Source organism: Tasmannia lanceolata, unplaced genomic scaffold (genome assembly GCF_043159265.1).
Source record: "Tasmannia lanceolata isolate RefF3 unplaced genomic scaffold, GAP_Taslan_0.1 ptg000007l, whole genome shotgun sequence".
Lineage (NCBI taxonomy): Eukaryota > Viridiplantae > Streptophyta > Magnoliopsida > Canellales > Winteraceae > Tasmannia > Tasmannia lanceolata.
In genome coordinates this window covers 24800401-24817984 of record NW_027518684.1, presented here as the reverse complement: position 1 = coordinate 24817984, position 17584 = coordinate 24800401, and the positions used below count along the sequence as shown (strand labels likewise).

Here is a 17584-nt window from a genome sequence, read left to right as displayed (position 1 = left end):
AAAGATTGCTAATGTGGTGAGAGGCTATCTGTGCGGTTCCACATTTGGTCCCCAAATTGGTTATCAACAAACTCTCTCATCAATTATTGATGTGCACTTTTAATATACATTTTTACCCTTTTCCCAGCATTATTTTTACAGCAGACCTATGAAGCTTATCCGGTAATATATGTTCTTCATTTGCCCTTTTAGTAATGAGAAGATAAGAAGAAGGAATTTAAGATAATTTGGCCTTCTCTCCCAGCCTCTCATTTCATTTTCTCCATCTCTACTAAACCAGAACAATCAGGTATGTTCTTTGAGTTTTTATTTCTCTATACAACATTGATGTTTAACTAATTTATCTTTTTTCATGTAATTGAGTTTAATTTCTTGAGTGTAATCTACTGGAATGATTGATTTAATCTGTGCTTAAAAAATGGTTGTATGTCTATCCTTCACTGATGGAATATGGGCTATTTTACAGTGTTTTATGTTTCCTCACAATTATCAATAAATATCACTTTTACTTCTAAAAATTCTTCATAACTTTTCCCAATTCTAATTTCTTCAAGATTAGGGGATTCTTATTGTATATTTGACTGTTGTTCTAAGTTCTAACCCGCGCAAAGCAGGCTGGTTTTTTCCTATATATTGAGGTTGAATTTAGTCTTTGTATTGAGTACAGAAAAAAATGACAAATATAGAATTAGTGCTTTTGTTTGGATTCATTTGAGGTGGATTATTGAAAACAATTACTTTTAAATAGATAAATCACTTTAGCGATCAAGCCCACCAGCTGTTTGAGGAAAGAATAACTAACCATATGGTGAGTGATCCTCCAGCAAGTGCTGAAGTTTTCCCCGCCCTTCCTGTTCGACCAAACCTCACTGTTCCCCCGCCTCTAGGTTTCAGTGGGAACCTTGGCCCTCCAAACCAAACTCCCAATTTCTCATTTGCCTCTACAGTAACCAGGCAGATTCACCTTCTAATGATTATCCTTGGAGTGAAGAAACAGACGAAAACCTCAAATGAGTAACCTTTAATATACTTTAATGCTGAAGACTTGTAGAAAGGATCAGCCCCCTTTCTGGCTCTCCCTAATAGCTAAGTGTTCCTATGGCAGAGCTCTCTCAAAAGCAGATTCATTCTTCAGGAAGATCTAGTGATCATAGTGATGTATCAAAGACACCTCCTTATTCTCCTAGGAAACTGTTACGTGCCTAGATGGGTCCCGCAACAGTAGTAAATTAGTTGGATTTATTGGATTGCTTGTACGGTAGATTTGGCAAGTAGGGTGGGTTAAGTAACTAGAATTAATTTGGATACTAGCCAAGATAGATTAGTCTTTATTTAGTTATTTCCATTGTTATCATAAGATCTTTCTATGTTTATCCCTTGAGTGTTTTATTTAAACACTCATTTGCTTTTCTATAATTTAATGAAGAAATTATCTTAGAATTGTGTTTTTTTGCACAATGGAGAACTGATCCTTCCCTTGAAGTGGATAAAGAGGCTGATCTTCCATCTAAGAAGATCAATCACGTTACAAATCATTCGGGTTCGTAACATTTGGTATCAGAGCGGCATGATCCGTCATCATGTCGAAGAAAATCGAAGAAATGATGGATCGATGGGATGAAGATATAAGAGAGATGAAAAGGCATCTAGCTTATATAAATGCCAATTTCAACAAGTTGGCATTATTACTTGTTGTTGTGAAGATAGAAGAGCCCCAATGTTTGAAGAAGTTGAATGAAGAGTTCAACGGGAGCAACGTTGAGAAGGCTTTTCTAACGAAAAAGAAAAGAAGAAACATGAAAAGGGGAGAAAAGAAGAAGAACGAAAAAAATTAGATAGAAAAAGGCGAAAAAGCCATAAAAGAAAGGGCGTTGCCTAAGAGTCCATCGTTCCTCTCAAGCTGTCTAACGCTATCGAAAAGATTAACATCTGTAGCCATCCGTACGTCAATATCCAAATCATTCTAAAAAAGCACACCGAAGGAGTTTTGATGTACAATATGATAAGATCAGTTTCAAAATGGAGCTACCTCAACCATTGATGACGACATACGAAATGGTGACCAATGGCAATACGAAGAGAAGAAGAAAGAGCGAGAAAAAAATAAGAGAAGAGATAAGATTTTTGGAAAGTCCTGCGCAAAATGTCATTTTTCACCTACTGCCAAATGTATAATCTCCAACCTTGAGGACAAGGTTGATTTCAAGGAGGGTGGAATGTTACGTGCCTAGATGGGTCCCGCAATAGTAGAATAAATTAGTTGGATTTAGGATATGTCGGATCTTTGAAGATTTGTTTATTGGATTGTTTGTACGGTAGATTTGGCAAGTAGGGTGGATTAAGTAACTAGAATTAATTTGGATACTAGCCAAGATTAGATTAGTCTTTATTTAGTTATTTCTATTGCTATCATAAGAATTTTCGAGATCTTTCTATGTTTATCCCTTGAGTGTTTTATTTAAACACTCATTTGCTTTTCTATAATTTAATGAAGAAATTATCTTAGAATTGTGTCTTTTTGCACAATGGAGGACTGATCCTTCCCTCGAAGTGGATCAAGAGGCTGATCTTCCATCTAAGAAAATCAATCACGTTACGAACCATTCGGGTTCGTAACAGAAACGACAATGATTTTATGGCAGTTTTGCTTCAGACAATGTGAAGATCCATGTCTATCTTCTTCAACTTCTATGATGGATGCCCGACTTAGCTCCAGGAGTAGATTCCCCAATTGCCCCTGTTTGGATCAACCTCCATGGCCGTCCTCTCCTTTGCTATAATAAAGATTTTTTATTTCAGTGGGGATTACCATCAGGCGGGTCTTGAAGATTGATGGGCCAACTTTTCATGGAACCACCGATGCAGCCAGGCTATGTGTGGAAATAAATGTAAATACTGTCCTCCTTGAGAGAATTTGGATTGCCGCTGTGATCTTTTCTCTTGTTTCAGAAGCTGGGATTGGACCGGCTTTCCTTTCTTAACCAGGCTCAAGGGAAGTTAGGAGTGGTTCTCAACATATGAGGGAAGATGGCAGAAAATTTCTATCAAAAATTCCCAAATTACTGCTTGGGATGTTCAAAATTTGTCCACAAGCTAGAATTTTGTAAGAATTAGTCTCCCCCCGAGGTTTAAGCTTCAAGGAACTCTCCAACCTCCCCCAGCTTAAACAAGGCAAGAAAACCCCCCTTTCCCCCAAGATCTAGTATAACTTTGGGAACAAGTAGGAAAAAAGAATGGCAACATTGCAAGGACCTTGGCAAACCAATGCCAATTGCGCAATATCAACCAGTACCAAACGCAGGGAAATGTAAAGCTATTATAATTGGAGGCTCGCGGAGTGATCATGGCTCTGGCACAGACCTAGAAGATGCAGTAGACGAAATGGAAGCATATGCTGACCGTCTTATCTTCATGGCCAATCGCAGTAAAGAACCACTCATGCTAGATCCTGAGGACCACACCACAAGCTCCAAATCAATTTCTTAGAAAGATGTGCACTCATCCCAATCATCTAAACCCCCCTCCCCCAGGAAGTTCGACCAGTGCCTCCCCCATCCTAGCCTCAGCAGAAGGCTCTGAAGACTCTCAATCCCCTACACTACCCCAAACTTCCCAACCCAGTAAAAAATTCAGATCCAGTTTCCCAAGCATCAACAATGGCTATGTCCCACCAAGCAGCAACATTTGCCAACCCCTCATCCCCAGCACAACCCAGAACCTTACCAAAAAGGCCTCAACCACCCCCATATACCCCCATCTCAGTATTATCTGTATTCCCGGCCCAACCCAGTAGCTCAGGGGAAGGATTCTCCTCTCTCTGCACACCCATTTCTCTCCCCCAAGAACCTCCTTGCCAAAATACCAACCAGCCAAGTTTGACTTTCCAAAGGAATGGCAAAGGGCCTAGGAAAGAATCTAACAGAAGGATTCTCCTCTCTCTGCACACCCATTTCTCTAATAGTGGGCTAGAGATCTTTTGGATTAGGCCATGAATTGTCTCAAGCCCCAAGGCCTCTGCCCCAGGCCTTGGTGGGCCTTAGCTCCTTGAATCCTTTTGATTAGCCTTGGGTCAATTAATCCTAATTACAGTCTAATTAGCCAATTGTATCCTAGATTTAATTGATTACTCAAAGTTGGGCGAGGGATTACCCTTGTAGCGTGTTTGATGCAATCATTGGGGAGCGACAATGTTCTCTTAGGCGGTCCGAGCTTTCCAACAGTCAAATCTTCTTAGAAAGTTACTGAAGTGGACCCAAGCTACACCGATGTGGGACCATCTGTGGAGATTGGTATACCTTGACCTCTTACTTCAGGAGGGCAAAAGAGAGTTTTAGCTCAAGGGATGCTCCTCCTTTAAGGATGTTTCTCTTCTGAGGGGTTTCTCTTAAAAGAAGCTCCTCCCCCTTTTCGAGGGGATTAAATGAATTTATAGGCTCATGGAATGGCATAAACTTTCATTTTGATCGATGTGGGACTATCTAACCTCGGTAAAATTTGGTCAATGGAAAATCTCGCACGAGGGGCTGTCTGGCTGCTCGTACGTGCACCCGTCCACGTGTCAGGGTTGCTTTGGTTGTTTTGAAAATTGGTATGAACTTTGGGGCTCGGGCTTTATGAGGGAGTTATTTGGTCCTCAAAATGGAGTGTGGTTTCATCATCAGCAAGGTCCATGGACATGGGTTTTGGAGTGATACTTGGGTCCAAATTTGGTTACCATTCCATGGGTCTATAAAGGGATTTCATCTTTCTGAAAACACGTGTTCATCATTGCGTTTGCCGCCTGCTAGCTATCATCAGCTAGGCGGAGCAAAATGGGTGTCGATATGAAGGTTGCCGGTGCATGAAAACTTCGCACTTCATTAATGGGTTTAGGCATGGGCATTACATAATAGCTCTCACCTTCTCATCTACATGGGTACGCATACAGCCTACCAAATTGCAAGAAGCATCTTTCTTAGGTGGCCAACATGCTCTTCTTTGCTAGAATTGTATATCAATATAATTTCAAAATAAGCCACATTGAATTGACCAAGAAAAGGTTTTCTTGAGAACATGGTTCATTAGCCTCATGATGGTGCTTGGTGCATTTGAGAACCCACCACGACATTACTAGCCACTCATATAGACACTCCTTGATCGTAAAGGCATTCTTCCATTCATCACTTGTTCTTATCCTAATTTGGTGATACCCGCTTCTTAAATCTAATTTGGAAAACACTATTGACCCTTCTGTCATATCCAACATATCATCCAGTCATGATATAGGAAATCTATACTTCACACAGTAATTTTATTGGTAGCCCTAGTTATACCCACTTCTTAAACCTAATTTGGAAAACATTGTCGACCTTTCCACCATATCCAACATATCATCCAGTCATGATATAAGAAATATATACTTCACACACGAATTTTATTGATGGCCCTACTGTCAATCATGGTTTAAAATTTCGACCGAAATCCGAAATTTCGGGTTTCTGTTGAAAACGAAATCGGTTTTGTATAAACCCGAAACCGTATAATATTTCAACCGAAAATTTGATTTTTCCTGAAATTTCGGTCCAAAATTTAAGGAAAATCCCCAAAAAATCTGGATTTTATCTAATATTTAACATTATCCCGAAATTTTGTACAAGAAAAAATATCACTTTATTTGATTTCGTTAGATTTCGTCCGAAATTTGAAACGCATTCTGAAACCGAAATTTGAAACCATTCTGTCAATACATGTGCTCTAATTTCCATCTTACCTATTGTCAACAATGTTGGCATGACACACCGGCTCATACATTACCTATCTAATCCCATATGGACCAATTCTTCTATTTAACCTTGTAATATTTTACTGTTCTTTGGGCTGATATGATAATGTGAAGGATAAGGCAGACTAGCTACTGGTATAAGTTCAATATGGTGTTGAATGTACCCTGTAGAGAAATCCATTTGGGGGTTCATTAGGAATAATTTCGTTAAACTCTTGCATCAATGAATTTAACTTTTCTTGAATACCAATAGGCCTCACATCATTGCCCTTCACTATCAAGGCAATCTCTCATGTTTCTGTTGACTCTTCCACAAAATCTCTCATAGTTTGGAGGGACCGCGCGACCACTAGGGAAGTTTTGGGTCTATCCTCCCTTCTCATAGAAGAAAATGTTAATTTTTCCCCATCTTTGAAAATGAGAAACATTATCTTTGCACTTATGAGTAGTCAACATCATATTGCCGAGGCTGACCAAGTAATATGTCGTAGTCTTCCATACTAGGCTGCCATACTGACCACATCACATACAACCTCATCTTTATAGAATTTTAGAGTAGAAAATGAAGAAAATGAAATTTTACAACTTTCAACTAACTTGGTTCGTCGACCTTTTTAATCCAGCACATTTTGCATGGAGAGGGTGTTTTTTGTCTTCAGCTATAGTTTATCCACCATGGCTCTAGATATAATATTCTCGTTGTTGCCCAAGTCAATAATCAAATCATAGAATCTCTTATTGATTGTACACTTCTATTAGAATATGTGTGAAATCCCGGTGTGGCAACCAAGAGGAGGGTGAATTGGTTGTATTTATAAATTTTTGGCCTTTCAACTTAAAAATAAAAATTTAAAAAAAAAAATTTTGGCCTTTCAAAAGCTTTCACAAGTTCACCCTAGTTTTAGTCTTTTGATTAGTGGTGTTAGTAGATTAATTAGCAAGTGTAGATTTTCAATGCAAAGACAAGTGCTAGGTAGTGGACAAGCAAAAATAGTGTCACATACAAAATAAAAGAAAGAGAGAGAGAGAGATATGTTCCACACCACAAGAAGAGACGACACAATCGATTTATTATGGTTCGGTCCTCCACCGAGCGACCTACTCCACGCCCTAAGTTGGTTCCCCTTGGGATTTCTCCACTAATGTTGAATCCCCACTAAAGCCAGATTCCAAGCCTTTTCAATCTCTCTAACGAGGGATGAAACCCTCTTTACACAGCCGGATCCCGGATTCACCTTTCTAAACGGGCCGAATCGTAGACCCTTTCACAAATCTTGAAGACAAACAATGAAGAACACTCTTGGGCTCTTTGAAGCCTTGATATAAACTTGAAAGCTCACAATTTCTCCAAAAAACAAAGGTACAATGAAGCCTAGTGGAGATCTTCTTCAAAAGGATGTGCAAATACAAGGTTTTTTGAAGAATAGGATAGATATGAAAGTTTTAGCTCAAAAAGGATTTTCAATCTTTCCAAAAGTTTTTTTTTTTTAAAAAAAAAATCCATGAGAAAACCTCACATATATAGCCCACAATCATTCATGACCATTTGGGCGTGATTTGGGAAGAAACCAATGTAAAATGGTCAAAAAATCAACTAGTTGTTATGCCCCCACCGACTAATTTTTTGCGTAGGGCCAGTAGCCTACTGAGGGCCGGTTGCCCGTGATTAGGCTGCTGGATTAAAAAAAAAAACTTAACAGGGTCGGTAGCCCGCGCCTGCAAAAAACTGTTTTGTGGTATCGGTTTGTAAAATTTGTATCTCTCTTGTTTCTTATCGGATGTCGACGTTCTTATACTCTATGGATATCAGAAGAACAAGAGGAACTTGTTAAAAATATTTTTAAAAATATTGAAAATATATTAGACTATTTAAAGTGAAAATAAGGTCTGTTCTCCACCATGCAAGTGCCGATTTGATGTCTTTCACTTTTCAACTTAACTTAGCACTCGAGATTTGGGTCCTTGGGCTATGGCATTTTGTTTTAACAATGGTTAGGACATTTGAAGATGATTTTCCATGAAATACAAATAGGTCTCAAGGGTGGTTTTGAAAAAAGGTTTGAAAACACTTTGATATACAAAACACTTGAAAGAGATCTTCAATACAATCTAGAAAATGAAAATACTTGGGAACCTTGATTGCATTGGCTTCAAAGATCTTCCTTGGGGTCTTGCGTGGTTTTCAAAGATTTTCCATGAAATACAAATAGGTCTCAAGGGTGGTTTTGAGAAAAGGTTTGAAAATAGTTTAATGTGCAAAACCACTTGAAAAAGATCTTCAATACAATCTAGAAAATGAAAATACTTGGGAACCTTGATTGCATTGGCTTCAAAGATCTTCCTTGGGGTCCTGGGCTTGTAGGTGAACACTTGAGATAGCTTTGGTCCACGTGACTTCTCTTCTTGAATGATCTTCACTTTAAATGCTTGAGAGGGTCACCAACACTTGTTCAACTCCGAGATCCTCTTGGCATTGCTCAAGGCATGCTTGTGGGATCTTCAACTTGAGTTCTTGACTTGAACATCTTCCAAGGATGATGTCTCCATGTGTGTGCAAGCTCACTTGGTTCATCTGTGTATGTTTATCCTCAAGCAATGTGTAGTGTTTTATTGTGCTAAGTTAGATTGAACAGTCAAAACACTGTCTAAAGAACAACACTACAAGGCAACTCATTAGTCCATAAAGAGTAATCAATTTGGGTTTGCTAGCATCAAAACAACAAGAAAAGGTGATTAGGTGAACCCATGGAAACCCTTGGGCTAATAATGTGAATTAGGTGAATACATTAATCTCCTTATGAGAAGGGACAACCCTTGGTCTTCAAAGTTCAACACTTCTTCACTGTCTTCTTGGGAGACTTCTTATTCCTTCCCTTCAATTTTGACGTTTTCATTGACTGCTTCTTCTAAACTAGTTGCCAAGCTAGCCACCTGACGCTGGAGACATTGAATGAATCTGTGTCTGGACTGCCCGCATTAATAACACTTGAGCGAATGGAGTGGAGAATATGGGTTCTTGTTACCATCTATAGTACTGACCATTTTAGCTTATAAACTTCCCGAAGCTCGACTTATGTATAGGAGAGGTCGGGATCACCCTCAAACAGGACCCTTCCCTCAACTTTGAATCATTTCCCATGACGATTCAATAGTAGTCGATCGTCCTATTGCTGAGCTCCTCACTAGAAGTCCATCTAGTTGCACTTCTATTTTAGGTTCTAACTTGACAGCCTCGCTAAGGGTCCAAACAAGGTGTGTCTAGATTCTATCATAGATGGCCATGTGCAATCGATCTGCGTACTATGGTTCTATCTCTATCAAATCATTACATAGAGATAAGAAATAAAACTATTCTATGCTTTACAAAGAGACATTCTTGATGACAATTCTAGTACTGTTGGAATAACACCTGATCATAATCTATTGGCAGGAATTGCGCTTGTAACAATCGCTTCATTCATTGCCATGTTTGAATTGGTTACTTCATTCGTCGTGTCTGTGAAAGTTGTACTTGTTCACACTAAGCCAAAGCCCTACCTTTAAGCTTGTATGTAGACCTGGCAAAAAGTGAGCCAGACCTGCGGGTCCACCCGGCCCGCCTGTAAATTTGAAAGTAACCTGCGGGTCCACCCGGCCCTTCAAACTTGGCCATGCCAGGTGGACCCGCAGGTGCCCGTCAAAAAGCAGATTTTTTGTAACTGTATAACTTTTTTACAAGGTACGTAGCTGTTCTGTCACATAGGCCTAACGCGCCGAGCTATACTCGCTGGTAAGATCAACAGACTAGGCAGCTGGTAGCTGTTCCATCACCATTTAGCATTTTCGTATTCTTTACAGAAACCGAGAAATGCTTGAAATAATGAAAGAAAAAACAACACATATTTTCTTAACATTCTTTTCCTCTCTCTTTCTGTCTCTCAAGTGAGAAGTTTTCTTCACATTCAAACCTCCAAGTGAGATGTCTCTCTCTTATGGAATGCACAACTCCCATTGTTCCTTCACACATACTCCCCAAGGTGCTTATGCTTTTTATCATCAATAATAATAATAATAACAATCAGATTGTCCTCTTTTTTTATCCATCCATCATCTTATCTTCACCAAAATCTTTACATATTTTCTTGTTTTTTCATGTGTTTAATGGAATTTAACATTTCATCCCAAAATTGCTCTCTTTTCTATTATTTCTACCTCTGTCTATGATACTAAACATGGTTGTCCGCTTGAAAGAGAGAGAGAGAGTGAGAAAACAGAGAAAGAAAGAAAGAAGTTGAAATGCTTGAAATGGAAAAAACAACAAAAAATCTTTTAAAAAAAGGGTGACTCGCGGGTCCACCCGGCCCGTGCGGGTGTGCGGGTGGGGTCCGGGTCCACCAATTAGTGACCCGTAAAATTCCGGGTCATTTTTTACCCGGCCCGTATGACCCGGACCCGTACAGGTCGGGTGAAACCTGGCCCGGCCCACCTGTTTGCCAGGTCTACTTGTATGCCATTAACTTCACCCCTTTATCTTCATGAACCTACATATAAACCAAAGATATATCTAGCACCATAAACCAATCGAGGAAGTCCTTGATTGAAGCTGATAATTGAAGTCTAGAAGATCATTTTGAGTTGGTAATTTCAATCATATCCAGCTCTTCCTTTCCCCCATGCTGGAGGATCATCTCATCAACCTCTTCATTGTTGGATTCACATTCACTAGGTGTTGGTCGAAGATTTAATGTGTAGTGAATCACAAACACGTTGACCTCCAGCCCCTTCGCTGATCATATATGGTTTGTTGTCAAGGATCTGATTGAACTCTATGGCGTTCGTCAATCCAGAAATCGCCGCTTGCATCTCCTACATCTAGATGATTGTTCCTCTAAAAAGCCTCGAATGTTGCCACTATCATATCATCATTCCTAGGAGCACCATTTGACGAATCATTTTAGCCCATTCCGTAGTTATCATCAATTGAGTATATCGGAATCTCTTGTCTAGTACCTCCTGACACATGGATGAAATCGTAGAAAAGAGAGATGAGAAGTATCTTCGAGTAAATCCTTAAATCCACTAGGAGAACCAGAGAATAAACTTCTCCAAAATTAAAATTCCATAGATAATATTCAAAAGTCCCTTACAATATGTTCATCATATCATAAATGGGCCCAAAGACTCCAAACCAAACTCTCTTTCCCATAAGTCATACTTATTAAAAATATCAAATTGTCTAAAATTGTAAAATACGAAACTTATTAAAACTTTGTTACCCTTAATTAAGAGACTTCTAATCTAGTGTAACTCTCAATAAATGAGCATGGTAAAAAATTTCTTTAAATAGTAAATTTTGACATCAAACATTTAAAAAAAAAAAATATGCATATCTATTCATAATAGCACATATACAGTGATTTGGGACCAGTAATCCCATCCCATTACATAAGAAAGAAAACCAAACCAAAAAAAAATTCCCAAAAAAAAATTCCCAAAAAAACCCCCTTGATATTGTGCCCCAACCTTACAGTCCAAAATTGGAAACAAGGAAAGAAGATGTCCCGATACATCAAACTAAAATTTGACCCCCTTAATGGTCTCTTTTTGAGATGCGTCCAAATGGCCAATGAATTTTAGTTGATTGCCTTTCCTATATGTCTTGTCATCCTTCTTCCGACAATGGGCATTAATGGCGATTCCGATAACTATAGCCAACTATAGCCAACCATAGCCAATGTTATTTTCGGTTTTAACTATAGTCAACCATAGCCAATGTTTTCTTTTTTTTGATTGATCAACCATAGCCAATGTTATAAATAATTTACTCGAGTTATCTGTTTTCTTTTTGTCTTACTAAATTGAGTGCATAACTTCTCTTCCCAGTCAAGAAATGTAAGTACTTTACATAAAGTTTGTGCCTTTTATTCAATCACAGTAAACTATGATCTGACTTGGATTGAAATCATCATTAACCCTTGAAATACATTAACTAATAGAAATATTCATGTCTTCCTAATGCTCTTCTTTAATGAGTAGGGATTTTTATTGTATATTTTTTATTATTTTTTTTCCGAGCATACGAGTGTGGTTTGCCCATAAATGAAGATTGAATTAGTCATTTCTAATGAATAAAATATCATAATATAAAATCATTAGCGTTTTTATTTGGATTCTTTTGAGGTGGATTATAAATTATGTCTATTCATGAGATTGAGTGCTTGGTTTAATTTGGTCCTCATCCTTTTTAAATTTTGCAGCAGATATGAATCCCATTGGGGCAGCGATTTCACCGGTATTGGAAATTGTGAAGTTGTTAGGTGATCCTATTGTTCGACGCATTAGTTACATAAAAAATCAAGAAAAGAATTTTAAAAATCTCAATGAAAAATCAAGCGATCTATATAGCAGAATGGAAGACATAAAGGAGGGGATAAGTAGGCATGGAAATAAAATGAATGCTACAAGTGAATGTGAAAACTGGCTTAAAAATGTGGAGAGGCTTCAAGATCAACTGAATGAGATAGAGAAAGAATACAGCAAGTATAAAAATTATTTGATGGGATGGTGTCCAGATGTGTCCTTGCATTTGAAGCTAGGAAAACGTGTTGTGGAGTCAACCGATTTGATTATAAATCTTTTGGAGAAATCCAAGACTTGGGTCAGTGGGGTTGTGGTTGATTCACCGACAAGGATAGTTGAAGTCATACCTGCACCAACAATAGAAGGTACCACATCGACTGAATGCACTCTACAAAAAATATTTGTCTGCATTAAGGATGTAAGAAATCGGAAGATTGGAATTTGGGGAATGGGTGGAGTAGGAAAGACGACGGTGATCAAAATTCTGAACAAGTCACCAGAATTAACCCAGATGTTTGAAATTGTCATTTGGGTACCCGTCTCAAAAGATTGGAGCATGCGAAAGGTGCAGAATGAAATTGCAAAACGATTGTTATTGAAACTAGAAAGTGATGAATCAAATGAGAGCCTTGCAAGAAGAATATCTTGGGTATTAGAAAGAAGGAATTTCATTCTACTTTTGGATGACATGTGGGAGAAAATAGAGTTGGACGATGTTGGAATCCCTAGCAAAAACAAAGGGAACTGTTCCAAAGTAGTGCTGACGACTAGACGCTTGCAAGTTTGTAATTTGATGGATGCTGATGACGAGATCAAGGTGGAGATCTTATCTGATGAGGAAGCACGGAAACTGTTCCATGAAAAAGTGGGTGACATTGTAAATTCTCCAAGCATACAATCCATAGCCAAACTTGTGGTTAAGGAGTGCAATGGTTTGCCTCTTGCAATCATCGTAGTGAGGGAGTGCAATGGTTTGCCACTTGCAATCATCGTAGTGGGAGGGAGCTTGAGGAAGGAAGATAATGTCCATGTGTGGAAGAATGCACTGAATGAGTTAAGATCGCCAGCTACATCTGAGATAGAAGATATGGAAGAACAAGTGTTTAAGCGCTTGAAATTCAGTTTCGACAGGTTAAAGAATGAAAATACAAAGAATTGTTTTTTGTATGCCGCGTTGTATCCAGAAGATTATAACATACCGATCGATGAAATAATTGAGTATTGGAGGGGGGAAGGTTTTATTGATGGTGCAGGCGCAAATGATAAGGGGCATGCTATACTAAAGAATCTCATAGATGCATCTCTCTTGGAATGTGCAGGGACAAGTCACGTCAAGATGCATGATGTTATGCGAGATATGGCATTGCGAATCACTTCTTCAACTGGAGAAGAGTGTAGATTCTTAGTAAGAGCTGGTCTTGGGATTAGTGAACCACCAAAGGAGGAGGAATGGGAAAACGTGGAGAGGATCTCCTTGATGCATACTAAATTTTCTTTCCAAAGTCTGCCTCAGTCACCATATTGCCCCAAGCTCTTGACATTGTTGCTTCAATGGAACAAAATATCGACAACAACTCCTGCATCATTAATCGTTTATCTCAGGGGAAGCCTTCAATTTTTATTGGCAACAATTCCTGCATCATTCTTTTATCACATGGGAAGCCTTCGAGTTTTGGACCTATGTGGGTCTGACATAGAGTCGTTACCAGCATCCATTTGCAATTTGGTCAGCCTTTAACATCTGGACCTAAGTGGCACCGGCATAGACTCATACCAGCATCCATTTGCATTTTGATCCGCTTTCGTGCACTATTTCTAAATAGTTGTGAGAATTTGAAAATGCTCACATCTCAAGTTGGAGCTCTAAAGGAACTTGAGGTGCTTGCTCTTGAACATGGGACTAAGATTGATTTTTTACCTATTGAGATTGGGGAGCTAACCAAACTTAGGCTTCTGCATGTGTCATTTTGTCATGAACTCAAAGTTGAGGCACAGTGGAGGATGATAAAGTTGGTTCCTGACGGAGTAATATCGAGGCTCTCTCTATTGGAAGACTTGTGTATCAAGGCATATCCAGGTGATGGGAGGTGCCCCAACCTTGCAAATGGTCTGTCACAGGAGATATGCAGCTTGAGGAAACTAACTCATCTCGGATTTTGCTTCGCAAAAGAGGGGTCCCTTGAACAATTTGTCCAAGGTAGCCAATTGTGGAAAGAGAAACGCCTTACAGCATTTCAAATTGTTGTTGGTACTGAGAATAAGTCTAATTACTATGCCAAACTTTCCCTTCAAGCAAGTCGAATTTTGACACTTGGTGAAGGCACCGCCCATGCGAATGCGATCGTGGAAGTACGAAGTCGCGCAGATGCTTTAATTTTAACTGGTCATGGTGGAGTTAGACACCTCTTGGAATTCGGCGTGGAAAACTTGAATAAGTTGATAGACATTATCATCTCAAAATGTCAAGAAATGGAGACAATAGTGGATTGGAACGGGCTACAAGAAGAGACTACTAGTGCCACTGCTGCTTTACCCAAGTTGGAAAAGCTAGATCTTATTCATCTACCAAATTTGCGGAGCCTTTGGGAGGGGTTGGTGCCGCCTGGCACCCTCGCTAGCCTTAGGAAATTAAAATTGTCCAATTGCCCTAAGTTGAGGAAGCTTTTCTCTTGGCGTGGTATTAATCTTCAACAACTCCCAAACTTAGAAGAGTTGTATGTTGATGGATGTGGTGAATTGGAAGAGATAGTCGTAAATGAAGAACTCCCAAACTTAAAAGAGTTGTATGTTGATGGATGTGGTGAATTGGAAGAGATAGTTGTAAATGAAGACAAGGTCGACCAACTCCAACATGATGATGATGATGAGGAGGAGGAGGATAATGCTCTACCATTACTGCTCCCTAAGTTGAGTTTGTTAGATCTTAGACACCTACCTCAATTGGGTAGTATTTGCAAAGGGGTCTCCTTGGCTTTTCCTGCACTTGAAACGATTTTTGTTAACGAGTGTCCAAATCTAAAGAAGCTTCCTATGGGGATCCAAAGGGGACCCAATTTTAGGATGATTCTTGGCAAGAGAAAATGGTGTGAAGCGTTGGAGTGGGAAAACAATGCCATCAAACAACAACTCCAACCTTTCTTCACCACATGGAAAACACCACAGGGAAGCTGAAGCACATCCAAACTCCGGTATTTCTCCCTCCAAGATTATTTCCAATTAGAAGATTGGCGAATGGCGAGGCAGATTCACTTGCGAGGGGGCTGGAGCCTCCAGGGCAGAGCATTGGAGGTGTTCGATTTCCTCCCCACTCGATATGGATGGTCCTATCTTTTTATTTTGCTTTTGCCTTTTCTTTTCTCCCCTCCGGGGTTGTAGATTGATCTTCTAGATCACCAGGCTGATCACCCAGTTCTCATTTTTTTGTAAGATTATTCTTTGCCGTTCAGGGAAAAAACAAGATGTATATCAATAATGAGGGCCTCATTTGACTATCTCATTAGAGTTCGTTGCGATTATTTGCAAGGTTTACTATTCCCTTCTCATTTTCCTAAAAGGATTAAGAGGAACAGTTATGGTTAAAACAGTGAGAGCATTTAACTTTAGAATTTGAAGTTTCTAAAAGAAATAAAACGAGTTTCTCTACGGCAACCTGTAACTAGTTAAGATTAATGAAACTTTTCATAATTAAGTTAAACTATGATCAATGGAAAACGGCCGACAAGACATAATTGAGGTTCCATGGGTGGAAAACAATGGAGCACAATATCTCATATGCACCCACACGCACAAGCAACATAGTATTTGCTCATGGTTTGAAATTTCGACTGAAATCCAATATTTCGGTCCGAAATATAGGGTTTCAGTTGAGAACGAAATCGAAATGGTATATAACCGAAGCCTTATAAATTTTGGACCAAAGTTTCAAAATTTTGTTTTTCCTTAAATTTCGATCTAAAATTTAAGGAAAATCTCAAAAAATCAGGATTTTACCTATTATTTAATATTATCTTGAAATTTCAGTAATTTCGGCCGAAATTTTGTACGACATAAAATATATTCTTATTTGATTTCGTTGGATTTCACCCGAAATTTCGACATTTCTGCCCGTGTGGAACGAAACACATTCCGAAACTGAAATTTGTAACCTTGGTATTGCTCCCATTGTAATATATACTGTCAGTAAAAGAGAAGTCCCAAAAGGCAACAATAATGTGCTGCCATAATGTTTTTTTTTTCTTTGAATGGTAGAAAGATTCATTGATTAAAAGACCGAGATGGTCAAGTACACTAAAATCAGGAAATATGACTCCCCCAAGAAATGACAGTATGTCCTTGAATCCCAGCATGATTTCTCGGAAAATTCCTCTATTGCTCATACCTATTTATAACAGTGTAGTCCATTCCATATCTTTTTCTATAACGAGTGGAAGTATCATCAACCGTTATTTTTTAAAAAAATAGAATCATCAATCGTTAATATTTGCATTAATTGGCAAAAGATGGGAAATGTTATCAGCACTACTATATTTTTACGATCGCCCTCCTCACTTTGTTAGAAGTACGGTACGGTCTGCACCATAGGATGATCCAAACCGTCCATTAGATGGGCCACAGCCTAAATAGGTTGTGCTTGTGCCCCAAAAATCATTTCCATAGGTTGATCCTAACCCTCCGATCTATAGAGGATCAACCCTCTAACATTCAGTCCCTCTACAGATGGTTAGGATCAACCTATGGAAATGATTTTTGGGCACAACCTATTTCGGCTTGGCCCATCTAATGGATGGTTTGGATCATATAGATAAGCATAATCTAACTACTATCTAGATAATGCTAGAGACTGCAACAACCATGCTAATCTAACTGGTAGATGATGACAATCTACTAAAAGACTTATTCAAATAGATGACAAGTAACAGCCATCAAGCTTGATCCCATAGATCTAAGACCATAATGAAGATATCGGGAGTTCAAGCAAGCCCAAAGCATTCATCCAAGAAGAACACTTGAACCCAAGGTTATTAGGGAAAGTTGCTTTAGAATGTATATCCTCCTTCCCAAAGTTTTATTCAAGTTCAAGGCATTCAAGGGTATCCTAAATTGTCCCAAATATGATTAACAAACAAGGAAAAACTAAGAGGACCAAAGCCCGCGTGCTAAAGTGAGGGCAGCTACACATGTCCACCGGCCATGCTGATCGAATCAGGAGTAGTCAAAACCACGATGATTTGATGGTGTGTAGCAGGTACTATAGAAGGCCAATGGTGATTTACTGCGACAGAAGACCGATGGCGACATCAATGGAAAAAAAAATTGCAGGTAGTTGGGAAACAAGCCAAGGTGGAGATTGTTAGAAAGTTGACATTTTTGCCACTTAGAAAAAATTTGGGAAGCAAAAATAGAAGGGAAGAGTTTTATGTTTTTAGGAAAACCGAGAAACCATAAAGTTTCCCACATCACACGACTCTCACGAGGTGGTGGCAA

At 38.9% G+C, this 17584-nt stretch overlaps 2 protein-coding genes across 2 annotated transcripts; both read left to right on the top strand.

Moving 5' to 3' along the window:
- The first annotated feature begins 216 nt into the window (after nucleotides 1-216).
- Nucleotides 217-15591, top strand: LOC143882323 (disease resistance protein RPS5-like). The gene is made up of 2 exons (XM_077385863.1): nucleotides 217-289; nucleotides 11998-15591. Exon 2 carries the CDS (start codon nucleotides 12003-12005, stop codon nucleotides 13836-13838), a length of 1836 nt encoding a protein of 611 aa, XP_077241978.1. The 5' UTR covers nucleotides 217-289; nucleotides 11998-12002; the 3' UTR covers nucleotides 13839-15591.
- Nucleotides 13940-15271, top strand: LOC143880691 (disease resistance protein At4g27190-like). The gene has a single exon (XM_077383663.1). The coding sequence runs from the start codon at nucleotides 13940-13942 to the stop codon at nucleotides 15269-15271; it is 1332 nt and encodes a 443-aa protein (XP_077239778.1).
- Nucleotides 15592-17584: the final 1993 nt, after the last annotated feature.